This window comes from Erpetoichthys calabaricus, chromosome 18, assembly GCF_900747795.2.
Source record: "Erpetoichthys calabaricus chromosome 18, fErpCal1.3, whole genome shotgun sequence".
In the NCBI taxonomy this organism is placed as follows: domain Eukaryota; kingdom Metazoa; phylum Chordata; class Cladistia; order Polypteriformes; family Polypteridae; genus Erpetoichthys; species Erpetoichthys calabaricus.
Window position 1 is genome coordinate 40,260,415 of NC_041411.2, and position 26,873 is coordinate 40,287,287.

Genomic DNA, 26,873 nt, shown 5'->3' on the forward strand with positions numbered 1-26,873 from the left:
TATATGGAGATACATCCCAGACCGGAGCGCTAATGGGAAATGTTATTTACACCAATTTAAATACTGTTTATTTACATAATAATTGAAGAGCAATACCAATAATGGTGTCCCAATTTTCTCTTCCTTTTAACAGGTTAATGACGGGTCCATAATTGCTTTAGTTCCAAAGCAAAACTCTGCATATAACATCTCCAATTCCTCTACTTTCACCAAATCCCTTAGCAGATACGGTAAGCCTTTCTTTTTCTTTAATTTTATAATTAAGCCCATCATATTTTTGGCATTTCCTGTCAAATAAACAATTAAACTTCTGATTTTATTCCACCTTTCATAATATCTTAAACTACAAAGTTACTGGTTCAGCCCCTACCTACAGATAATTTTCCATATGTACTATATATATATATATATATATATATATATATATATACAGTTTGGGGAATGCTGTGCTGACAGTTGCAAGAATTCTAAACAACTGTTGTACCTACAGTATCAATTCAATTGTGCTCTATGTAGTAAGAATTGTACTGAGACAATTGCGAGGGGGAGTCAAGCTAAAGTTAGAAAATGGGATTTATCAGAAACGGAATGAACCTTAACAAAACTGATCATGTCATTTCTCAATGTAGTTCCCACCCTTCTCGATGCGCTTGCGCCACCCGCCCTGAAGTGCCAGGATTCCAGCAGAATAAAAGGTTTTGTCTAACCTTCACAATCACTCATGCACCGCTTTCTTCACATCGTCATCTGTCTTAAATCGACGACCACCCACATGTTTTTTTAGCGGTCCAAAAAGGTGGAAATCACACGGTGCCAAATATGGAGAATAAGGAGGATGTTGGCAATACCTCAAACTTGCCTTAGTGTTCTTAGCAGTGTGTGGGCAGCACACTTGGATTGAATAGCAGGCTTCACATTGGTCTTCAGCAAGTCACGGTAACTTGCACTAGTGACTGCAGTACCCCTCGGCATGTAGTGTTTGACAATAACTTGGGTGCAAAGATACATTTTATATTCACTTGTTTGAGTTTTGACCCAAATATGAAAGTAAGTCAAAACTAAACTAACCACGTGGTACAAAACATTTACTGTGATTTGGTCTATCGAAAGGAAACCACACCCCTGGAGGTGAAAGGTTGTTGCCCATGAAGACTGAGTGCTTAACTTCTTTTAAAAATGGCTGAATCTCATATCGTCGGTGTTTCCTGTTCAGAAATGATGCGTATAAACTATTTTACAATGTGTGTGTGTAACTGCAAGACACAGATCAATACTTGACAACTATCTTGGCTTGAAAAATGGATGAATTTGGTAAGTTTTTAACTTAAGCCTTTCCCGTGTACCCCCTAGACTACAAAGTAAAGCGCCAGTGCAGGCAAGATATTTTTATAATGTTATGGATCTAACTTAACTTTAGAATACAATTTCATGTGCCAAATACATATATAGTATGTTTGTGAAGAAATAACTTTGACTTCAGAAATACTAAACTTACCCTTTAACCAACTATTGTGTTTTATTTTTATTAACATCTTTTATATTATAAGTCATAGTTTTTGCATGTCTAGATTTAAGACACGTTTAAGCTGAGTGACTTGCTTGGGGTCAAACAACAAGTCGGTGGTGGTGATTGAAACAGCAACCTTCTGCCTTACAGTCCAACACCTCAGCTGCTGAGCCACACTGCCTGCCAGGCTATGCAAGTAAAGTTATCGCTCTGTTATAATAAAATAAAAAAAAATCCTGGGACAAGATGTGACTTTTTCAGGGAGATACTGTCACGTCCCGTGAGACAAGACTTTGTGCCAAGAGATTTAACCATGCCCACGGCCGGAAATAAAAGACAAAGTGTAGATGAATTCAAAAACGTTGGTGCGATACATATGCAGAGCAGGTTAGAGATAATGAAAGTATTAAAATTCAAAAGTCTCAAAAAAATGTTAGTAAAGATCGCATTAGCGAAAACGGTAATTATTACTCGGTGAAATAACAAAACAGCGAAAAGAGATCGAATATATTGTTGGGATTTAAACTTTAAGTCGGAGACTTGGAGATCGTCTAATTCGTGTTGCAATCAGGGAAAAGTAGTGTTTATTCCCAATGATGAGGCGTATCCGTGGGAATTAAAAGATTTGTTGTATAGTGAAAGTGAAATCCACATACGCGAGCGGCAGAGACGTGAAGTGGCTAGTGCTTAGCGCAGGCCAGGGGGGTTGGCAAGAGAAGCGAGCAGGGGGCAAATCCCCCTTGTTATTAATAGATACGGGAAAGTAGACGATAACACTTTTTAATTAAGGCTCTCTTTTATCATTTATACTTTGTTAATTTGTTTTCTTAGTAGTTTATTTAACAGAATTCTACTACACACATTCAAGAACTTAATGTTCAGTTTAAATGTGACAGCCTAAGTGGTGATAATTCTCATTTGTATAAAATGTTTCTTTTCACTTTGCCTTCTCTGTTCAAGAATGTTTTAAATAGATGCTTCTGTCCTTTCATAGATTACAATCTATCCCACAATCTCATAGGTGTCACGCGAATCCCATCTAAGCCTCTGTGCATTTTCAAATATGATCATTCTTAAATCGGGATAAAGGTAGCATTTTTATTTCCTCTCCGCCGGTGTATCTTTATTTCCAGCCTGCAGGTGATCACTGTCAGAGTTGGTTCTCTACCTTTTAGGCATTTTGCAATCAGTTTGGTGTTGCCGTGGCAACAAGGCTGAAGTTCACCAGCACTAAAATGAGTGGGGATGTTTTAGCAGACTAAATAGCACCAGTGCTGTGATGGAGGGAGGAACGGGCTTTTGATCCACACATGTAGCATTTAGGCTTAGCCTTGTCATCCTGGAGTACATTTCAGGATTTTCTCGAAGGAAAGGATGCAGGTTTTTCTTTTCATTTGATGGGATTTGTCCTACACCTCTTTGAAAAGAGATACAGGACTGAAATAATGGGAGCCTGTAGGTGAATGAACAAAAAGAAATGTTTCCAAATTTGTTGTGAGATTTGCTCACACCCGATAAAAAGGAAAAACAAAAACAAACAAAAGAAAAAAGAATAAATGAAATTAGTGACTCAGTTGTGTAGTGCTTAGTTCTACTTCTACACAAAGGACCCGAGTTTAAGCCCCCAGTCCTGTCACTGTGTTATTGTGGAGTTTTGTCCTGAAGAGGGTCATGGGGACCAGTCCCAGCTGGCATAGGGCACAAGGCAGGAACAATCCCTGGACAGGGCATCGCAGGGTGAACACACACCGCCCAACCACACACCAGGGCCAATTTAGTATTGCCAATCCGCCTAACTCACATATCTTTGGACTGTGAGAAGATGCCTGCTCTGTAAATGTTCTCCCAATTTACTTTTCTTCTAGAACTGAAAAACAGAAACGTTTGCGGTGGGAGTATTTTCTGAACTTAAACTACTAATTTTTATCAATTTTAAATGACCCTATAAGACATAGCCTAGGGGCATTTTAGATGTGTTCCCAATAGGTGTGCGGACTGCCTGTAAAATGCCTGAGGTTGTTTTTCCGGAGGGCTAAGGAGCGATGTGATCCATGTTTGAATATGCTGGATATGCGTTAGCAGGCAACACAGAAAACGTGTGTTTACTGAACTACAACGCTGTTTGGCACATGAATATCAACAAGTCTGCTTCAGAATTTTTTTTTTAGTTTAAAATTTCCATCCTGTCATGCTGATAGCAAAGAAAATTAATCAAATATTGTCTGACAGACATGTACACACAGACTGCATTGAAACAGATATACTCCCAGCTGGAATAATTAGACGGGTGTGTGGTGTGCGTCATGAAGGGCACTTCATAAAAGTACTGATTAAAGCATCTCTTGAGTAATAAAATTTCATCTAAACTCACTTCCTTCTATATCTGCATACTTTTTAAGGCCTGGATTTATTCTCCAGTTTATTATCTATTTACTGTAAATCCCCCTACACATGGCCGATGGCCACACTTCTGTTTAAGTGTTTGGGATAAACCTCTCATTCTTCACTGATGTGATTTTTTCTTTCCTTCAATTTAGAGAGTATGCTTCGTACTGCCAGCAGCCCAGACAGCCTGCGCTCCCGCACACCTATGATCACGCCGGATCTGGAGAGCGGCACGAAGCTCTGGCACCTGGTCAAGAACCATGACCACACGGATCAACGTGAAGGCGACAGAGGTAGCAAAATGGTTTCAGAAATCTACTTGACACGTTTACTGGCAACCAAGGTAAGATTTCATTAATGAGCATTAAGAAACTTGACATCATGACTTTACTGATACAAGAATTGTGGTTTGTTGAAGGTAAAAACATGTGCACATGCAACAATGTCTCAGAAGTGAAAGTATCAGGTTTTATTATTTTTCTTATTCTGAGCATATTCCGTAGTATTCTGAGATGAGGGTATTTTGGACACATGATGGATTTCCATGTAGAGCGCCTGATGATGATGATGGTAAAGAACACTGCTTAGTAACAGGGCTAATTAGCCTTTTTCAAAATATGACTCATTGATGGGTAAATCTACCTCCTGTTGGCGAGCCAGCAATGGATCGTGTTTATTCTGCTTCTGTACTTCCACTTCCAATAACTGATTTTTGCAATATAAGTATTTTTGAAAAGTACTACACGATGAAAGCAACAAAGGTTAAGGAAGACTATGAAATTTCCATAGAGGAATACTTTCATAATTATCAGAATAATTTAAATTTCGGAAACCGATATCACATTATGCAACTTCTAGCCATTGGATATGTTGGACTTACCAACAGCAGTTGCAGATCTAGTCGCTAGAACATGTCATTTGACATGATTGAAAATGAAAGGCCATGTCCTATTTAGCAAATGTGTGACAACATTCCAGCACTGTTGATTTAGCCCCCATTTTCTGAGTCTCAATAGGGTACTGCCTGACAGAGCGGGTGCTGTATAGAGTAACATGTACGGCAAGTTCAGCCGCAATCTCAGCCCTTTTATCTTTTGTCTATTCTGTCATGGTATGTTAAACACAAGGCATCAGACAGATGAGCTTCTCTTCTATTTTCAAGATCCAAAACACCTGCCTTCCTAATTCCTTATTGCTGCATTACATACTGTACTAGGCGTCCCCCACGGCTCCACCCGCATAGTAGTGAAACTGGTGTGATGGACGACCGGCTATGGACTCCGGTCGCCACCCCCAGGCCGCTAGGAGGAGCCCTCCGGACAGCAGGATGGTGCCCCGACTTCCAGCAGGGCCTCATGGACTCTGTAGTTTATACACACAGCCCTGCTGGATACCTTGGGGGCCACCGGGAGTCGCTGTAGGGGGGCTAGTGGGCTCTTGCATGCCCTATAACCCGGGAGTGTGTCACAGTCACGTGACTGGAGGAAACGACGTGCTCCCGGGATGAAGAAGAAGACTGTTTGCCCTGACCCGGAAGGAAATGGACTTGTGGGTTGTGCCAGGAACCACCTCCGGGTCAGGGGCTATAAAAGGACTGTGGGAAGCCCAGTACACTGAGCTGAGCTGGGAGGTAGGGTGGCGAAGTGTCTGGACGAGGAGGATTGGTTTAGAGAGAGAGTATTTTGAGTTATATGAGTAGTGTGGTGTGTGGAGTGCTTTGTGCACAGTTTAATAACAAAATAAATAGTTATTATACTTTCACCTGGTGTTCAGAGTGGTACCTGAGGGTTCAAGAGGTGGACAAAGGGCTTATTTGCTACACAGGACAAATTTTTAAAATCAATAAACAAAATGGTATTGCTAGCTAAGCAGAGGCAAGGTATACTCAAAACGCAGAGATAGACCGACTCCCTACTCCTGACGTCACGCTTCCCCCTCCCCTCGGCCTGCAGCCTCTTTCTTGGATTAGCGTGAATTTATCGCTTCTGCAAGCGAACTATGATTCTTAGCGCAATGAGAAAAGTCACAAAATCAACCAGAATGTTCAAGCAAATTCTAGAAAAAAACCTGATCTAAATCCGTTAAGTAGTTCTCTCGTTCATTAGCAATGCAGATGTAAGATACTCTCTGAGGTTGGCGTGTGAGTGAGGAGGGCCCCGCTCTCCTCTCGGATTCGCGCAAATAAATCGGCACTGCAAGCCAACTATGGTACTTAGCGCAGTGAGAGAGTTCGCAGATTCAACCGGAATGTTCAAGCAAATTATAGAAAAAAACCTGATCTAAATCCGTTAAGTAGTTCTCTCATGAAAAGTGGGCAGACAGACAGTCGTTGGATTTTATTTATAGAGAGACTAGACAAAGACCCCGTTTCGACAACGTAAGATTAAACGGGCACGAGTTTGTGTCAGCAGTGTATGAAGAACAAAGGATAAGTAACGAAGAAGTTGTTTTGTAATGATTGTAGTCCGCTTTACTCATTACTGTACAGGCTTGTACTGTTAGTTGATGAATTTTCCAGGCCTATAGTATAATATTGAATGATGAATGTTCCAGTACAATATGGAATAGTAATAAGTATAAGCACCACAAACCTGATATAGTTGTATTGAATGAATGCGTAATTGAATCAGAATGCGTAATTAGGCCTTGAGCTGTAGTTGAAATCGCCTTTCAGGCCTCTAGAGCTTTAATCGAAGTCATCTTTCTCTTTGAATTTTTGCGGCCGTAAATCCGCCGCCTGCCGCGATGTTGGGGTTGGATGTCGGTCTCGTAAGGTTTTTCGGGCAGCTGCGCAGAAGGCGACTGTGCATTCGGCTTCAGACAGACGGACGTGAGTGAGTGAGTGAGTGAGTGAGTGAGTGAGTGAGTGAGTGAGTGAGTGAGTGAGTGAGTGAGTGAGGAGGCAGGCGAATTATGTATTAAGATATTGTACTTCAAGATGAGCATTCATTGGTTGTCAGCTTTCATTAACACAGAGCCTGCACCTTCGAGTAATGACAAAATTAAATCTGTTAGTTTCCTGATTGGATTCTGCTAATTACAAGGTCTCATTCCCTGATTGGTCACCGTTCATGGAAGAAAACCAGATTCCAACCTAGAAAGTATAGGATTGTTGTTTTCCATGGTGCTTATTGTGTTGCGACCAGTAAATTGTTTGCCTTCAAAATTCAATTTAGATGCAAGAAGGGAAGCAACAGTTTTGCAATAAATCCCATAGCCGACAGTGCCCAGTGTAGGCAAACGTCGACATCATATGTGTTTTCGGTCGTTGCAGTGTGGATGGAGATACATTCGTGAATGATGTCAAAATGCTAGTACTGATGGAGATTGTTTTGCTTTAAAAGCCATTATTAAATGAAAACATAGTTATGTGGATGTAGCCTAAAGCTATAGTACTAGTCTGCAGCAAATTGGTTCACCGCACACAATTACCTCAAACAGCTTTGTGAAATTGCTATTTTAGTGTAGTACATACAACATCTAAATGCACATGTGTCATAAGAAGTGGCTGTTGTGCGTGGTGCTGCTCAGTCAGACAAGGTGGTGTGACTCTTGTTTTCAGACTGCGCTATCTGTGTATGATTCGATTCTTTTTCTATATAGGATATGGATACCCTATGTGGTAAGAGAGTCCATGCCTAATTTATTGTATATTCCTTAGAACATGAGAAAGATTTCAGGGTTCAGCCAGCACTGGAGCACTAATGGGATCCCCCATTACAATGCCGGATTTCACACTGCATATAGTGCTACACGTGACGTTTCCTGTGCTATCGGTTTATAGTGTAATAAATCAAGAAGTAAAACAGGACTGAACAGAAAACCACATGGGTGGTCACTTTCAATGCAGCAGCAACATCAGCATTAGCATGCTTATTAAAAATAATTAATTCATGCATTTGTGTTTCTTGTTTCTGTTCTCTTTTTTTTTTTTTGAAGTGTGTGCCAACATTGCTGTGAGATGTAGACATGTGCCAAAATACCAAAGTGGCTGGCGCTCAGTCAAATGCGCTGCCCCTTCCAGTTAATCTGAGTAAGCAATTTAGAAATTAATACAGCCTTCTGAGAGAACGCGAGAGAGAGAGAACGCAGCCCAAGCACTTCTTTAACTCCATTGACAAGGCAAAAAGCAGCTCCTGGTTACCGTAATGTAACGCAGAATCTCCTGGGCCTCTCTTGTTCCTGCTCTGATTGACATTGTAATTTTAACCGATTCCCTGTGTCAGCTGAAACTGACCCCGGGAGCCGGCCCAATCAATGGTCTGTGACACAAATTAAACACTATTGTTTGTAATGGCCTTTATGAAGTGGAGCCGTAATATGGTCGTCAATAAAGCTCTATTGTTCTTTTGTGGCTTCCAGGGAATGATATTAAGTCTGTAGTGGAAGAAATGTTGTGCCGCCATGCCGTTTATTACCCCTGAATGGGTAATTTGCATTATTGGCCTCTGAGCTACGTCGGGCAATTTGCAGATGCTAAGCATCTAGGAGTTTTCTGCTTGCGCTGGTGTTTTTTGGGAGAAGCAGTGGTGCTATTTTTCTGGCTGACCTCACTGCTAATTTTAGCAGGAGATTTTTTTTTCCTTCCTCAATTCCCATCTTCAGAGGGAGTGTACAAATATAGTCAATAACAAAGTCAGTCAAACAATACATCTTTCTTTCTTTCTTTCTTTCTTTTCTAATTCGTTTTAAGGGGCCTTTGCTCACCTGCATACTTGGTTGCCTTGACAGACATTTTTTGTCAGGATCTCTTGCCAGCAGAAGCCCGAGGAGGACGATGTTCCTTAGAGCTTTCATTCATTTATCTGCTGATCGGCAATGTACAGCCTCCTGACTGACCACATTTCCAATTTCCTTTTATCTCTTGTAATGTGCATGATTCATAACTCTGCAGTGCTTTGAGCAACACAACTTTTAGATTGCACATTTTAAAGAAGTCTACTAAAAAGATTTTTAGAAATGTCTGTTTTTGAGGTCCATCCGTCTATTAATCCACACACTTGCCTAACCACACTCCATCATATTCTTTTAATTTATCAGTTATCATATAACCTGCTATACACATCTTTGGGATGTGAAAAGAAACCCCAGCTCCTGAACACCAGCAGCTTAAACAAGTACATGGTGGCCATGCAAAAATCCAAGGTGACACCATGACGCATAGTCTACAAGGGACTGTTTAATGTTATTTTACACACCTTCTCTTAATTATTTCTCTTCACAGAACATTATCATTCCTTATTTGGCTGATGCCTTTATCCAAGGTAATCTATAAACCAACCATAATGCAATGTGGGTTATTAGAAAATTCAGTGTTCACAAGTAATGCAGGGTGAGTCAAAATTATGTTAACATTTGAATGGTGGAAACAATTTATTCACAAAACATACTTCATATGTACAAGATGATTTACAGGAATGTCACAACCTGTTTGCCATCATGTTCAACACATGTACCATATGTGACACATAAACTGTCCACAAAAATTGTCTATAAGTATATACATAGCAGTACCATTAGTGTTAACATAATTTTGAATCACCCTGTAAATAGCAAAATAAAAAGAGAACACTAAAAGTGTAGTATTACTGCTAGCCCAAAGCACAGAGCAGTGCTGTTTAAGATGCTTGTTGATTTTGTTCATTTGGCTGGTACCACTGCTGATAAACTAGAGAAGAGAGTCAGAAAGTTTGGTCTGAACATACGAGGCAGGACAACAACAATATTTATTTCTATAGCACATTTTCATACAAATGATGAAGCTCAAAGTGCTTAACAAGATGAAGAAAGAGAAAAAAGACAAAATATAAAAAATAAAATTAGGCAATACTAATTAACATAAAATAAAATTAAGGTCTGATGGCCAGTGAGGACAGAAAAAAAAAAAAAACTCCAGACGGCTGGAGACAAAAAAACAAAATCTGCAGGGGCTCTGAGGCCAGGAGACCACCCAGCCCCCTCACTAGGCATTCTACCTAACATAAATGACCTCAGTCAGTCCTCATTGTATTCAGGCTTCACATGGAAGAACTTGATCATGTGGACCTCTGGCCTTTAATCCATCAATGTAAGGACAGCACGGTGCTTTGATCAGGTGGTGGTGGCGCAGATCAGCATAACAGAAAACCAGAAAAAGAACAGCAGAGAAAGTAGGGGTTAGTACGGATTTGGGAGCCACCATGAATGATAATGATAATTAAATGCATTTACAGAATATCAGGATTAAACTAAAATTAAGCTATGAGAAAGCCATGTTAAAATAATGAGTTTTTAGCAGTTTTTTCAAAGTGCTCCACTGTATTAGCCTGACGAATTTCTATCAGTCAGCTACTCCAGATTTTAGTTGCATAACAGCAGAAGGCCACCTCACCACTTCTTGGAATTATAAGCAGACACTCATTTGAAGATCTAAGGTTACGATTTGGAGTGTAAGGTGAAAGACATTCTGAAATATAGGATGGAGCGAGAAGATTTAAGGATTTGTAAACCATCAGCAGTATTTTAAAGTCAATTCTGAATGACACAGGTAACCAATGTAGTGACATCAAAACTGGAAAGATGTGCACGGATTTTCTTTTCCTAGTTAAGATTCTGGCAGCTGCATTCTGCACTAGGACCCACAAACTCCTAGAATTTGTTAAGTACAGGGAAGTAGAGCGTAGTTATCAACTGTGCTGCTTGGTATCGTATGCCTTCAGTCTTGTTCATCAGTCAGCCATGTGACATTCTGTTGAGTTGATCGAGAGGCATAGTGCAGACATTTATTCTACAGTATAGTCATGTGTGTGATTTAGGCATTTGTTTTTCTACAAGTTGAAAAAAGCACATCAGGTTATATCGAAAATCAAGACAATGATTGTATTTTTCGACATTAACAGACTTGTTCATAGAGAGTTTCCCTGTGAACAGGCTGTTAATCGTAAACATTATACTCAACTGCTGGCACATCTGCAGAAAAACAAATATCCGGAGCAGTGGCGCACACAACACTGCGTTTTGCATCATGACAGCACACCTGCACACACAGACAAAAACATTCCTGTCCTCAATCATCCTCCATATTCACCCGATGTAGCTCCCTTTCAATCAATGGAAGATACGTATGGAGCGGTGTAGAGATTGGGACGGGGAGTATAGAGAAGGTGACAATGTTTAGAATGCTGTAATTCATTAATAATTTTTTTTTTACCAATCCGGTTATTTTTGTGTCTCACCTCGTATATGAAGATTCTTTTTTCTTCTTGCAACTTTTAATTTGCTTGATTGTGCTTAATAAAAAGTTGCGTTATAATACCCGTCAGTCTCACAATGGCCTAGGAGTTCCTTTCTGCGCTGTGGTTTAGCACTTAGACAGGGCACTCCAGGAGAGGTGGCTAGCATATGAAAACTGAGTGATTTAGCGGTGTCTCTGTGACAGTGTTAATAGTGTTTTCATGACCACCCGAACACAGCACTACTTCCATATTGAACATATTAAGAGTATGGACAATTTTAAAGGTCATTTTAGCTTTTAAATGTTCAGCAATGAAGTAATTAATATATCAGTGAACTATACATATGATAATGTCACAGCAGAGTAGCCTCCAGCACAGCTTCCACTGTGTTAAGCAAATGTAACTCAACAGAAGAAGAAGAGTTTTGTGAAGTACAATATCAGTTTCTGTTCCTTCTGTACACTGTGGTGAAAGGTCAAGCCCATGAGTGTCATAAACTATTAACTTTAATGCGTACGCTTGGTCCTCAAGAGCTGCAGGGCCTGTTGGTCTTCATCACTGCCCATCTCTAATTGCTGCTTTTAACTCAACCCATCCTCCTTGTCATTTTCCTGCGTTCAGTCAACTGATTCCACGAGGTACCAATATATGCGGTTGGGCAGAAACACTCAAGCTTGTCTTTATGCTCTAATTCCTTTCTGAATTGCGTTAATAAGCAGGCAGTTTACCACGTGCAGGTCCCAATGAAGGTACAAGCAGCATCCATGTCTGCTGCTCTCTATCACAATCATTTGAGGAGCTATGGAAACAGATTTCTGTGTGTGTGTGTCATATGGTTCAGTCAAAAGTGCTAATTCTTAGCACAGAAACACTGTACCCTTTTAGTGTAGCAAGAGGAACTTTGAACAGCCGCTGAATATCAAATCATCCAGTCAAAATTATGAAGGGAGAGCTACTTGACCGTTTTGATGAACAAAGTCAACATCATTAAGTCCCTTATAAAAGCAACTTGCACTACATATTCGCTTTACTTTGAAGAAAGCAAAATGCCCACCCTTATGCAAAGTTCAACTAATTGAGGGAAATTTTAGATTTTGCTATGGAGGCTAGTTACTGTTGGAATATAGTAACTTTAATGAACAAGAAGAGACCGTTCAGTCTATAATGTTCTTTTGTTATCTGAGAATGAAGTTTTACTGCAGTACATGATTCGGTAGCTCCTTCCAGATTTCAATGATCTTTTATGTGAAGAAGTTCTTCCTGGCTTCCACCTTAATGATTCATTATTTGTTTGAAAGAATTCTAATGGGTCAGTTTTATCAATGCCTTTGAGAACTTTTAATGCCCTGGAGTATATCCTTTCACAGGCTTTTCTTCTTATTCTTCTACATCTTTTCCCACTTCTACGTGGGGTTGATGTGCTCGATCAGCCTTCTCCAAACAGCTCAGCCCTAAACCTCCTTGCCAGTCAAGGCTTTTTCCTTCAGATTTTACTTGGTCCATCCACCTCTGCTTTGGCCTCCCTTGTTTACATCTTCCTCTGTACTTCTGTTCCCACCCTCTTTTTACCACATGTTTATTGTCTCTGCTCATCACAAGTCCATACCACTTCAACCTATTTTCCTATACTTTCCTTAGATATCTCTCCCACTTTTTTTCGTACCTCTAACTCATTTCTTATTCTGTCCTTTTTTTTTTTTATAAGTCCAAACATCCATCTCAACACCCTCATTTCTGACACCTTCTCCTGTGCACCCTTTACTGCCCATGTCTCAGCTCCACACATCATTGCTGGTCCTTCCATTGTCTTAAAAACCTTTCTGATAACTTTCACCAGGTTTTCTTCTTATAACTAAAGAAATTTACCTGTCAGAGCAGAACATACTCTTTAGTCCTGGGATGCACCTGGCTGAACCTATTTGCACAGTTTCTGGTACTGTTATGCCTTTTGGTACTGTGGTGACCAAAGCCGCACGTAATACTCTAGATATTATCTCAGTAACACGTTGTATAGTCTGAGCATAGTGTCTCCTAACTGATCCTTCAGACTAATCCTATAGCAATGATCTGATGGCCTTTCAGCCTCATCTACACTGTGTACCAGTGCTGTTTAGCCATTAACACCTCCCTTTATTCTCATTGAACATTTAGGGTACCTTACAGAAGTTTGTGGATGACCTTTTTGAGACGATATTCAGCACAGCACACCGTGGCAGTGCCCTTCCTCTAGCCATCAAGTACATGTTTGACTTCTTAGACGAGCAAGCGGATAAACACCAGATCACAGACTCGGATGTTCGACACACCTGGAAGAGTAACTGGTAAGGAGCAACTATTGGGGTGAGTTTTGGGAAGGAGACTAGGGTAAGGTAGGATTTAAACAAATCTTTTTAATGAAGGATTAGTTAGTGTGTTTGTGTACAAGGTCTTCATATTTAAGTGCAATGCAAAAAAGTTGTTAGCAGCTCCTGCAACTTCCATATTTCAGTTTTTTAAAGTTAATTTTATTGTGGTGTACTTTAGATGCTATATAAATGTAATGAATTATTATTATTATTATTATGTATAACACAATAACTTATTTATTTCTTGATTAATTTAAAATCAGTGCTTGACACGGACAAGCAATTCTTTGTTTTGTTGTTTGAAGTATCAAGAGTTTTTCATGCATACCTAGATCTTTTATTCTTTGGAGTATGGTCGTTTTTATTTTTAGGTACTTTGTAAAGGCACTTATCACAACTTCACAGCATTATAACAGGGTTTGTAGTAAAGGGGAGCCTCCCCTCCAGGTCTTCCACCTAAAATCTTTTTGTTTCCTAGCTTGTATATATATATATATATGTATGTATGTATATATATATATTGTGAGATTTGTCCGGACACAACCAGTCGGAAACCACATCTTTATAAAAGTCACACGTTTATTAATCATAAATAAACACAATCCCAAACACACACAGTGTACTCAACACTAATCACTCCTGTTTCGGGCTTCTCTCAATGTCCTTGGCCGCCTCTCTCCTCCAGGAGATGTGCTCCAGGTGGCTGGTGACGACCTTCCGGCAGCACTTCCTGGTGTGACGGAAGTGCTGCCCTTTGCACCAGAAGCACTCCGGGCGTCCCTGGCAGGTTCATCTGCCATCTTGCCTGATGTGGTGGAATTGACAGTTCTCTGGGTCCTATGAGGTTTAAGTCGCCCCCTGGCGGTGGCCACGGGTCCCAATGAGTTGGAAAATCTCTCCTCCTCTCCCGTGGTCCTTTCCTAGTCCAGGGCGGTTACCCCCTCATGACCCGGAAGACATAAAGATCTCCTTCCGGTCCCTTTAGGCATCCCGTCCGGGTCAAAACCCCAGCCGTCTGTGACAATATATATATATATATATGTATGTATGTATATATATGTATATATGCATGTATATATGTATATATGCATGTATATATGTATGTATGTGTGTATATATATATATATATATATATATATATATATATATATATATATATATATATATATATATATATATGTATGTATATATATTTATAAGTGAAAGAAGCCAAAATACTTGGAGTACTGCCTATTCTCTTTTTTTTTCTACTGCAACCACCTATTAAGACAAATGTAAATTTATAATATCAGAACTTAGACATGACACAGAAGGCTTTATCGGTTCCATAAGTAACCCCAGTCTCTGTCTCCCTTTTCTCTTTCCAGCCTACCTCTCCGATTCTGGGTAAATGTAATCAAAAACCCCCAGTTTGTGTTCGACATTCATAAGAACAGCATTACAGATGCCTGCCTGTCAGTGGTGGCTCAGACTTTTATGGACTCATGCTCAACATCAGAGCATAAACTAGGGAAGGATTCACCCTCCAACAAGCTTCTCTATGCGAAAGACATTCCAAACTACAAAAACTGGGTCGAGAGGTAAGTTTCATCACTTCATCTCCCATTCCTTTGTGCTGAAATGTCTGTGAAAAGCAGTTTTTTTCCAACTTATGATGGAGAAAAGAAACTTTTCTCACCAGATCAGAGCTGTTGATTTTTGGATTTGATTGTCAAAAAATGTGATGTGAGTTGAAGTGATGGCCATTTTCATCTACTGCTAGATACATATGTGCCAGTTCTGCAGGCATAGATATTGGACAGAACTGTATTTTACGAATGTGCTTAAATTATATGTGTACGAGGGTGAGTCGAAAATTATCTGCACTCCGTTTATATTAAAATTTCTTTTGGTTGCACTGTCTTATCTGTGCTTTCTGTACGAGGTCCCTGTTTCCCCAGTCACTGCTGTGCAGGTGTGAACATGTTACGTCAGATCATATGTAAGCAATGGCTGCCCCACTTGTGATTTGCACACAAAAGAAGAACAACATGCAGTGATTCATAATTTGTGGTCTGAGGGTGTGCCTGGTACCAATATTTATCGAAGACTTTGTACACAGTATGGAGAAAGCGTCTTGTCGTAAAGAAGTGTGTATGAATGGATAGAGAAGTTCAAGGAAGGTCGCACTTGTGTCAGCCATGAAGAAGGAGCTGAATGCCCGTCCACAACTGATGACAACTTTGAGCATACACGTGAAATGATTATGATGAACAGACGAGAGGCAGTTGATGATATGGCAAATGATTTGCAAATCAGCCATGGCTCTGCCTATGCAATAATCCACGACAGACTTGGGTTTCAAAAGAGGCCCTATGAGGACGAAGATTCACATATGACGAAGAGGTGAAGACAGCAATGCATTCGTGGCTCGCAACTCAGCCTAAAGCATTTTGTAAATGCTTGAATACGATTATGAGATTATATCGAAAAATGATGTATTTGTCTTTTCTGAAAGTTAATTAAAATAAATTCTACAGCCAGAGTGTGGATAATTTTTGACTCACCCTCATATTTTTTTAAATGATGGATAAAAGTTTACAGCATATTTGACTCAAGATATCATTAATGTTACCTACGAATGCAACGGTCTTTAAAAAGGCACGCTGCTACAGATACCAACTGTCAGTCACTACATCAGTTTACCTAATAAGCCAGAATCCATACTTCCAAGTGTTTTAAAAATGCTTCTTCCTAAACACTTATTTTTTCTTTGTGGATGTGGATGCCAATAGAGAGTCTCTTAAGTCCCATGCTCGAGGGTATTTTTTTTACAAAACTGAAGTAGCTTTTCATTGTCAACATTTACTTTTTGATATATTTTATGTTAGAATTTCATCATCTGTCTTATTTTGATTTTACAATCTTCAAATGCAATATTCTAATTCTTAGGCCTTTATGTCACACATCCATCATCTCAAGACAATTTTATTTCAAAATTACCCCTTCCCTACCCTACCAGGTACTATTCAGATATTTCCAGAATGCCAGCAATCAGTGATCAGGACATGAGTGCCTACCTGGCCGAACAATCCCGACTACACCTGAGCCAGTTCAACAGTATGAGCGCTCTGCACGAGATTTACTCCTACATTGTCAAGTACAAAGATGAGGTGAGCACAATGGGTTTTACTTTAATAAATGTCAGTCTTGTTCTTTGGCGGCGGCACGGTGGCGCAGTGGGTAGCGCTGCTGCCTCGCAGTTGGGAGACCTGGGGACCCGGGTTCGCTTCCCGGGTCCTCCCTGCGTGGAGTTTGCATGTTCTCCCCGTGTCTGCGTGGGTTTCCTCCGGGCGCTCCGGTTTCCTCCCACAGTCCAAAGACATGCAGGTTAGGTGGATTGGCGATTCTACATTGGCCCTAGTGTGTGCTTGGTGTGTGGGTGTGTTTGTGTGTGTCCTGCGGTGGGTTGGCACCCTGCCCAGGATTGTTTCCTGCCTTGTGCCCTGTGTTGGCTGGGATTGGCTCCAGCAGACCCCCGTGACCCTGTGTTCGGATTCAGCGGGTTGGAAAATGGATGGATGGATGGATGTTCTTTGGCTTCCAGAGGGCTTAGTCTGCAGGACTCTCACTTTCAATCCAGGCTGCCATTTTTGCTGTTCTTTAATTAAACAGTATCTACAATCGAGTAATTTTGATTTCATATAGTAACTTTGATTAATCAATGACTTAGCATTACATTGAAAAAGGAGGAAGAGTACGCATTTAGGGATGCAGCTAATGGTTCTTAGGTACATTTTTACAAGTAAAACTTTCTCATGTTCTGTAGCTTGTTTTATTGGACATTTTTTGAACATTGAAAGCATTTTAACTCAAATATCCTCACTTTTGAATCTCAAAACAAAGTGCATACCAAAAGAATATGTTACAGAACTGGTGAAATATAATTTTGTATCATAATGTTGGATGCGGGGTGAAATAGTGACAAAACGTTTAGGCATTACAGGTCCAGGAGATTCATTTCAGTTAATGACATAACCAGAAACCACATATGGTATGTAAAATATAGGGGGCATTGTATATGGAGCAGTGTGCAAGAAGACCAGCAAAGAAATTAATATTATGGAGTTTTAACAGTGACAAGTGGAATTCTCATATTACCAGCTTTAATGTCCTTCATGCCTTGCTTCGTCACAGGACCTCACATTGCCATTCCAGTAAGAAGCGGGGCTGTGGCTGTTCATTTGAAATAGGTGTTTGTTTTATTATGAAAGCCTGGGCTATGAAGTACTTTTTATCATGTATGTGTGTGTGTGTGTGTGTGTGTGTGTGTATCCTGGGTGTAGTGAGTAAATTGGTGCAAAATTGGCTTAGACTGAAGAAGTAAAGAATTATGGTGTGAGGAACCCTATCACAATTGGCTGATGTTAAGAGTGGTGTCCCACAGGGGTCTATGCTAGGGCCACTGCTATTTATATATAATGATTTGGATAAGAATAGAAATAACAAACTGGTTCACTTTGAAGATGATACCAAGCTAGGTAGATTGTCAGATAATCTCAAATCTATTGAATCATTACAGATGTACTGGAATGGCATATGGGCTTGGGCAGATTCATGGCAGGTGAAATTTAATGTTAGTAAATGTAAAGTATTACATTTACAACTACAAAATTTATTTGTAAAGCACGTTTTTATACAAATGATGTAGCTCAAAGTGCTTTACAAGATGAAGAAAGAAAAAATATAAAAATAAAATTAGGCAATACTAATTAACAAAGAATAAAGTAAGGTTCGATGGCCAGGAGGACAGAACTCTAGATGGCTGGAGAAAAAACAAAAAACAAAATCTGCAGGGGTCCTGAGGCCACGAGACCACCCAGCCCTCACTAGGCATTCTACCTGACATCAATGATCTCAATCAGTCCTCATGGTTTTCAGGCTTCACGTGAAAGAATTAGATGAGGATGATGGTCATGTGGACCTCTGGCCTTTGATCCATCAATGAAAGGACCGTACTGTGCTTTGAACAGGTGGTGGCATTGCAGATCGCCACCACAGAAAACCGGAAACAGAACAGCAGAGAAAGTAGGGGTTAGTATGGGTTGCGGAGCAATGAAAAAAATGATAATTCAATGCATATACAGATTATCAGGATTACACTAAATTGAACCTATGAGAAAGCCATGCTACAATAATGAGTTTTTAGCAGTTTTTTTTAAAGTGCTCCACCGTATTAGTCTGGCAAATTTCTATTTAGGAATGTGAAAATATTAAGTTTGAATGCACAATGGGCAGTCTGAAAATCGAAAGTCCATCTTATTAGAAGGATTTAGAAGTCATAGTGAACTCAACACTATCAACTTCCTGACAGTGTTCAGAGGCCATTAAGAAGCCTAACAGAATGTCAGGTTATATCGCGCCTTCATTTGTGGAGTACAAGTCCAAGGAGCTTCTGCTGAAACTTTATAACACACTGGTGAGGCCTCATCTGGAGTCCTGTGTGCAGTTTTGGTCTCCATGCTACAAAAAGGACATAGCAGCACTAGAAAAGGTCCTGAGAAGAGCGACCAGGCTGATTCCAGGGCTACAGGGGTTGAATTATGAGGAAAGTTTAAAAGAGCTGAGCCTTTACAGTTTAAGCAAAAGAAGATTAAGAGGTGATATGATTTAAGTGTTTAAAATTATGAAGGGAATTAGTCCAGTGGATCAAGACTGTTATTTTAAAATGAGTTCATCGGGGACACAGTTAGAAACTTGTTAAGGGTACATCTCGCACAAACATTAGGATGTTTTTCTCTACACAGAGAACCACAGACACTTGTAATAAGTTAACAAGTAGTGTGGTAGACAGTAGCACTTAAGTGACTTTGAAAACTCAACTTGATGTTATTTTAGAAGAATTAAGTGGGTAGGACTGGTTAGCTTTATTGGGCTGAATGGCCTGTCCTCGTCTCCATTGTTCTAATGTTTCTTATGTGAATTAATATGAGCTGTACATTCTTGGTTACTTAGTTTGTTTAAAAGTTCCATCTTGTCTAAATGATGCTGTATTCCTATATTAACACTCTACACAAATGTAAATATTACAAGTTGTAAAAATGTACTCTCTTTTTTCCACAATACAGTGTAAAGTTGTTCCGAGTTGTTGAATGTTGCGTATCATCTTCAGAAATCAAAGTAATATACTTTTGTATTTTGCATGTGGAGTTTACATTTTAACTGATTACTCCACATTTTATCAGCTTTCCATTAATTTTATCTATTTACCTGGATTCTGTATTAGATAGATAGATAGATAGATAGATAGATAGATAGATAGATAGATAGATAGATAGATAGATAGATAGATAGATAGATAGATAGATAGATAGATAGATAGATAGATAGATAGATAGATACTTTATTAATCCCAATGGGAAATTCACAAAGTTCTGGAATTCCTCCTGCCATCTCTGTATTATTGAAGTTATAGGGCCATATACTGTAGTTCAAAGCATAACTGAAGCACATTAAATAATGTTTAATGAACAAGGGTATATTTGTGTGCTTTGTATTTTTTGTATGTTCTAGCACAATTCAGTTGAACGTTGAAAGCCTAATTAAAATTTTAAAAATGCAGAAAGGGTAATTTGGGCAAGCCAGCTTGCTTTTGATGTTTCAAGCTGATACGAAAAATGGCAGCATTGTTAGATATTGAGTATCGATCAATAGCTTAATGCATTCAGAGGACAGTTCCTAAATTGTGCACTTTGCCAGTAAAGAAAAACTTAAAAGCACAAGGGCTTAATGCACTTCATTATGTGTTCCTAATTCTCCAAATGTGTTAGCTACTCAGAAAATGGAAAAAAAAACAAGCAAATTATAAAAAGGAGGGGACCTGCTTAAGAACTTTCTCAAATGGAAACACAGCGGGACAAAGTACATTAGAAAGCATGTCAGCATTTGCTTTTCTTTCTTAGCACGTTCTCAGTGTACGTTGCCTTAATTTCTGTTTTAGTCTCGCTATTGCAGTACAGTGTGGACATGTTTCACACCAGCATAACAGTCTGAGGTCCAAAGCAACACAGGACTCGGTGACAAGAGCACAGCACATCTCTTTAATGTCATTCTTTACCTGCTCTGATCAACTGTGCAGTAGAAGAAGAGAAGCTCTACAGATGAGTTTAGCTTGTGATTAATTAAACACAAAGATGGTTATGTCTTGTCTAAATAATCCTGTATTCCTATATTAACACTCCACACAAATATAAATACTACAAGTTGTATTTTACAAAAGGTAACAATTTACTTTATAATTATCATGCCATGTGAAAGATGCTTTAAAATGATGTTAAAAATGTCAAGTTATATGTATAAAAATGGGTACATTTATGCATTTTTGAGTCAATTTTCCTACATATTAACAAAGCTCATATGGCATTTGGGTCCTGCCTTCTTTTGATATACAGTACACTATATTGCCAAAAGTATTGGGACCCCCCCTCCAAATCTCCAAATCCACAGGTGTATCAAGTCAAGCTCCTAGGCATGCAGACTGCTTCTACAAACATTTGTGAAAGAATGGGTCGTTCTCAGGAGCTCAGTGAATTCAAGCGTGGTACCATGATAGGATGCCACCTTATGGCACAATAAGTCCAACGTGAAAATTCCTCGCTACTAAATATTCCACGGTCAGCTGTTAGTGATATTATAACAAAGTGGAAGCAATTAGGAACAACAGCAACTCAGCCATGAAGTGGCAGGCCATGTGAAATATCAAACCGGAACAGCACATGCTGAGGTGGGCAGAAGTCACCAACTTTCTGCAGAGTCAATAGCTACAGACCTCCAAAAGCTCAAGAACAGTGCGTAGAGAGAGAGCTTCATGGAATGGTTTTACATGGCCGAGCAGCTGCATCCAAGCAGCAATGCAAAGCATCGGATGCAGTGGTGTAAAGCACACCGCCACTGGACTCTAGAGCAGTGGAGACGTGTCCTCTGGAGTGATGAATCACACAATCCGATGGACGAGTCTGGGTTTCGCGGTTGCCAGGAGAACGATACTTGCCTGACTGCGGTGTGCCAAGTGTAAAGTTTGGTGGAAGGGGGATTATGGTGTGGGCTTGTTTTTCAGGGGTTGGGCTTGGCCCCTTACTTCCAGTGCAAGGAACTCTTAATGCTTCAGCATAAGAAGCCATTTTGGACACTTTCATGCTCCCAACTTTGTGGGAACAGTTTGGGGATGGCCCCTTCCTGTTCCAACATGACTGTGCACGTACCAGTGCACAAAGCAGGGTCTATAAAGAAATGGATGAGCAAGTTTGGTGTGGAGGAACTTGACTGGCCTGCACAGCGCCCTGACCTCAACCTGATAGAACACCTTTGGGATGAATTAGAGCAGAGAATGCGATCGAGCCAGGCCTTCTCGTCCAACATCAGTGCATGACTTCACAAATGCTCTCCTGGAAGAATGGTAAGAAATTCCCCTAAACACACTCCTAGAACTTGTGGAAAGTCATCCCAGAAGAATTGAAGTTGTTAGAGCTGCAAAGGGTGGGCCAACTCCATACTAAAGCCTACATATTAAGAATGGAATATCATTAAAATTCATGTGTGATTAAAGGCGGGCTTCCCTATACTTTTGGCAATATAGTGTAGTGTGGATTTTATAAAAAATATCCAGTTATTTGGAATATCTAGTTTTGCTTGTAATACCTCATGCGGTGTGCTTTTATTTTATCCAAACCCTTTTACTCCAGGGTAATTACATACAGTAACCCAGAAACTGGATGTGTCACACTTAAGCTTTCTGTACATCTGCAGCACACTACTTCCTCTTCAAATTGGTAAAATTAATTCCAAATTCAGAAATTAAAAAGATCTGTTCGAATAAACCATTACATAGATATTTTTATGTAATTTAATGGAATTGAGACAGGCATACCCTCATGAAAAATAAATGACAATTGGAAATTGAAAGGAAGAAAATAAATAATTATTAAATTAGGTGAAATATTACATTATGAATTAGAAGATCTTTTCAGTTGTGATGTTATCATTTGAAGACCTTTACAGAATCTACATTAAGGGGAACATTTCAAGAATGATACAATGCTCTCCAGTTCAAGGGGAAAAATGTTTTCTAGCCTGCCTGGCTCTTTTCTGCATTCTTGCTCCCTGCCTCTCCATTCTTGTGCAGTTGTTCTAGTTAATGTAGCACAGCTGTCTCCGTTTACTGGGCACCATTCATTAAACATAATTACCGAGATGCAACACAAACCTCGGTGAAAGAAATTCAGAAAAAGAAATGATTATTCCATTATGCTGTTCTATAATACAGCATCAGTGCTTCCGAATGGTAGCTGTAATTTATTCCCGCTTAGATAGCCATATCTTGGTAATCTTTGCCTTCTTGCTGCACAGCATGATGCTTGCTTGTGCTGTTGATGCCACTGGGCCAGTCTCTCTTTGCTATGCTTAAGTGAACACTGTCAGTTGTCGACATACTTAGTGGTTTTGTGACATAGATGAGCCGTGGAGCGATTGTAATGTTCTTAGTTTATTGTCCTCTTTATCGGTGCCATGGGGAAATCACTTTTGTTGCTTTAAGGTTATAAAAGTGCATTGAACCTTACTTTAGTTCCTAACCTGAACTTTTCAACATGTCTTTAAAGAACACTATGTTAGCCAAACCCTAGAGAGACTGGAATGAGAATCATCTATAATTGTATAATGGTGCTGTAGTGGTGTGATGTTAACTTGACTCTGTGTACAGTCAAGCCATGGGGACTTCTGGGCTCTTTTCAAACTTTATTTCACATGGCACCCATCATGATAAACATCAGTCCCTTTACACAGATCAGATACATCATCACCTTACACACAGAGCTCATGATAGTTTTCAGAAATGCACAGTAAATACACAAGACTTTACTACAACTACTGCAGACCTCAAACCTGGAGCTTGTGGGTTCAGATCCCACTACTGACACCATGTAACCATGAACAAGTCACTTCACCTGCCAGTGCTCCAACTGAAAAAACAAAACAAATATAACCAATTATATTTCAAATGTTGTAGGTCAACAAATAATAAGTAATACTACTAGTACGAAATGTGGACCCAAGTATGAATTAGAAACCAACCTGATATTTAAGAGTGAAACTGTAGTAAGACTTGAAACTTTTCAGGTGCCAGTGCTTGTCGAAACTTTAGGGTTGTAACGATTATCATGTGTGGTTTGTGTCTTTGTTGGCTTGAACCTTTTCATCATTACGATAAAAGAAAAAAAAAAATCTGAATTGGTATTAGGAACCTATCAATTACCTGGAAAAGAGCACCTGACTCGGAGGGCCAATAAAATCCAAAAGGGGAAGGGCTGACCATACCTAAAAAGGTCAAGGTTCAGCAGCAAATCAGACGCATGAAGACAGGCAAGGGAGAGCGGCAGAGAGAACGTTGGGAATATTACAGGGAAAACTACACTGCCGACATGAGGAATCGGGTGAACCCGAGTTCATTTATGTAAGGCAAGGCGACACAGAGGATTATTTCACACTTTTATAGGGAACATGGGAGAGGTTCCTGACATGCCTATGTGAGTATTGAGGTATGGCTCGGCATAACCTTTGCAATAATAAACATTAAGATAAAAAGGAACAGTATTTCTTCCTATGGACATCCAAGGGACTTTTTTCATTCAGTTAATCCTTTTAGATAATTGTTATTTGTGCATTCGTGTTTTATCAGTGGAGTGTCTTGGATTGTAATACAACAGTGTTTGGGGGTGTGCTGCAGCATGGGATTTGTGTAAATAGCTCATTTATTTTACGATAATAATTTTATTTCAGTCATCATTCTGCTACTGTTGGTGTGTTCTGTACTTGTTGTTTGGTTAGTACAGAAGTAGTGTTGGACTCTTGCGCTCCGGATTATTTATTTACTTATTTATTTTTCTTTTTGCTGACGCTTTTAGGATCGGTAGCGCATATTATAATTGTGCCATCCCGGGGTGGAAAAGTGTCCCGAGGTTTGGTACGCAGTTATCGTCAGGAAGTTGATTTGATTCGTTAAATTAATTGTAACCCCTTGCATTTTCCACGATTTGCTGGATCATTGTTATTTAGGAATTTTCTTGAGACAAATCAGCTGGAGTCCTCTAGGTTGGCGACTTAAGCGGGATGTTCATCCCGAGTGAAGGTCACTGGAGTAATAAAAGAAGCCAGCAAAATGCATACTCTGCACCCACAGTTCCCCGAGGTTTGAAATTTGACCGAGGTAAAGGAACCACAATCCCAACATATGACAGATAATAAATTATCCTTCCTCCCACCTGGATTATGGATAAAAATGTAATAAGGCATCTGCATAAAAGATGTTGGTGGCTTTCTTTGTTGCGTTGCACCCTCTCCAACCAGGGAAACAAACTGTTATATTAATTTTTTTTTAAAATGTTGAGTGAAAGTGTGATAAATGGAAGCCTGCTCTTAGATGCCTTTTGCCTGTTTTTAATAGAGAGTCCCTAATAGATCCCAATGGTGACAAGATTGCATTCATTTTAATAGCAATAAAGGTGTCCTGCATTTTTAGAGGAATGTTTAAGAATGTAGCATGGCTGATACTACTGATGATATTTTTCTCTTAAGGAAATGCTTTCTAAACTCATGAATTCCCTTTTATTTGATTTTGCGCTCACATCTTCATTTTCTTCTGTCCTATGTGGCTCTCTCTCTCTTTTTCCATACACCTCATATGTAGAAATGGCTTTCCCCAGCATGAAAAAGACTGAACGGGCAACTTGAAATTGCAGCCAAGTATGTTAGCTGGATGTTATATCATGACTTATCTTGACAGATCTTATCAATCTTGATTGAATTGATGGTCCCATGGGAAGACGGTTGCCAAGAGGGCTAAGCCACCAAGAACCAGTGCAATAATGTAGGGACAGAGGGTGGCAGACCTGGCAGATCCCCATTTTTGCCATTGGAAAGCAAACTTACATCAGCCTAAATTCCCAAAAATATATTTAAAGAATGCATAACTGACATAAGACTGATAATACATTTCAACATTTCATCCCCACAAAGTTACTACTTTATTTCTGTGACTTTATTCCAAATTGCCTGTGTATAAGGATATCATAACAATATTTAAGTAGAAGGCAAGTATGGTGAAAAAACAAGCCCAGGAGATGAAAATAACACATAAGGAGAAGTAAAAGACATCAGAAAATGGAGAAAATGTCAAAAAGCTAGGAAGGGTGTCAGTAAAAATGCTTGTCAAAACCCAAACATTTCAGTCAAAGTCACTTTTAGGAAATCATTAGGAATAAAGTTGTGCTTAAAATAAAATTCCAAAGATAGGATGCCATGTCTACCACAATGCCATCTTAAACATTAGTGTAGAGTTAATGTCACATTCAGCAGCACAAAACACACTTCTGGCAGTGACATGGCTACAGTATGTCCACGACTAGAGTGACAAAACAGTGGCAGCCAAACAACGAACATCCAATATGGCAACCTGGTGGTATCACCATCAAAATGATTAAAAAATAATAAACAAAAAAGTGCCAAACTTACACAGGACAACACAAAGACATAAATTCCTGACACTGTGCGTAAGGAGTTGCTAAACTTTATGGCTCACTATTTAACTTAAAGTTTATTGTTACCTCTGTGTTATTGATGTCTTTGAGAATTTTAAAGGAATTCTGTGTAGTTGTCAAAACTGTGGAGATGACAGGGGATTTTAGGAGAGGTCCCAATTATTACCCCCCCTCTTCATAATACTGCTGTGAGGGTTTTGGAAACCTTCACGTTTCTGGGATCTATAATCTCCCGGGACTTGAAATGGAAGATCAATATAGGATGCATCATAAAAAGGGCACAACATCGAATGGACTTCCTGCAACAGCTGAGGAAGTTCAGCCTTCCACAGGAGCCTTATGATTCAGTTTTACACAGCAGTCATTGAGTCTTCTCTCCACTCCTCCATAAAGGTGTGGTTCGGAGCAGTGGCCAAACATGACAAAAACAGGTGTGCCGAAAATAACATTGGAATAATACAGGTCCTGTAAGGTGGGCAGACGGGCACCAGAGTCATGAAATGGGCTAGGAAAGTCATTACTGACCCCTCACATCCAGGACACAATCTTTTTGATCTTCTTCCGTTGGCCAGGCATTATAGATTAATATATGGCAAAACAAACAAATATAGGAACTTTTTTTTTCCCCACAGGCCATCAATCTCACAAATGGTTAATTTCATCCCCTCAAGCCTCCGAGGGTCCTGCAATACTGTCAAAACTGTTCACATATTGTTCATACTTGTTTATTTTTTTGTTATTTTTTATTTTTCACCCCAATGTTTATTTCAGCATTTCTTGCACTGAGTTGCACTCTGCACTTCTATTTACATTCTCTGTCTTGTGTTTTTTTTTTTTAATCTGAGGTGTGTGA

The 26,873-nt window shown here is 39.6% G+C and overlaps 1 protein-coding gene across 2 annotated transcripts in view; it reads left to right on the top strand.

Annotated features, from left to right (window-relative positions):
- The window catches only part of LOC114668853 (plexin-A1-like), a 727,343-nt gene that overhangs the window by 693,058 nt on the left and 7,412 nt on the right, over nt 1–26,873 (top strand). For both annotated transcript variants that reach the window (XM_051921286.1, XM_051921287.1), the window contains exons 27-31: nt 134–230; nt 4,045–4,235; nt 13,258–13,427; nt 14,819–15,031; nt 16,453–16,603. In XM_051921286.1, the coding sequence (XP_051777246.1) occupies nt 134–230; nt 4,045–4,235; nt 13,258–13,427; nt 14,819–15,031; nt 16,453–16,603 (822 nt within the window). The remainder of the gene's footprint in view (nt 1–133; nt 231–4,044; nt 4,236–13,257; nt 13,428–14,818; nt 15,032–16,452; nt 16,604–26,873) is intronic.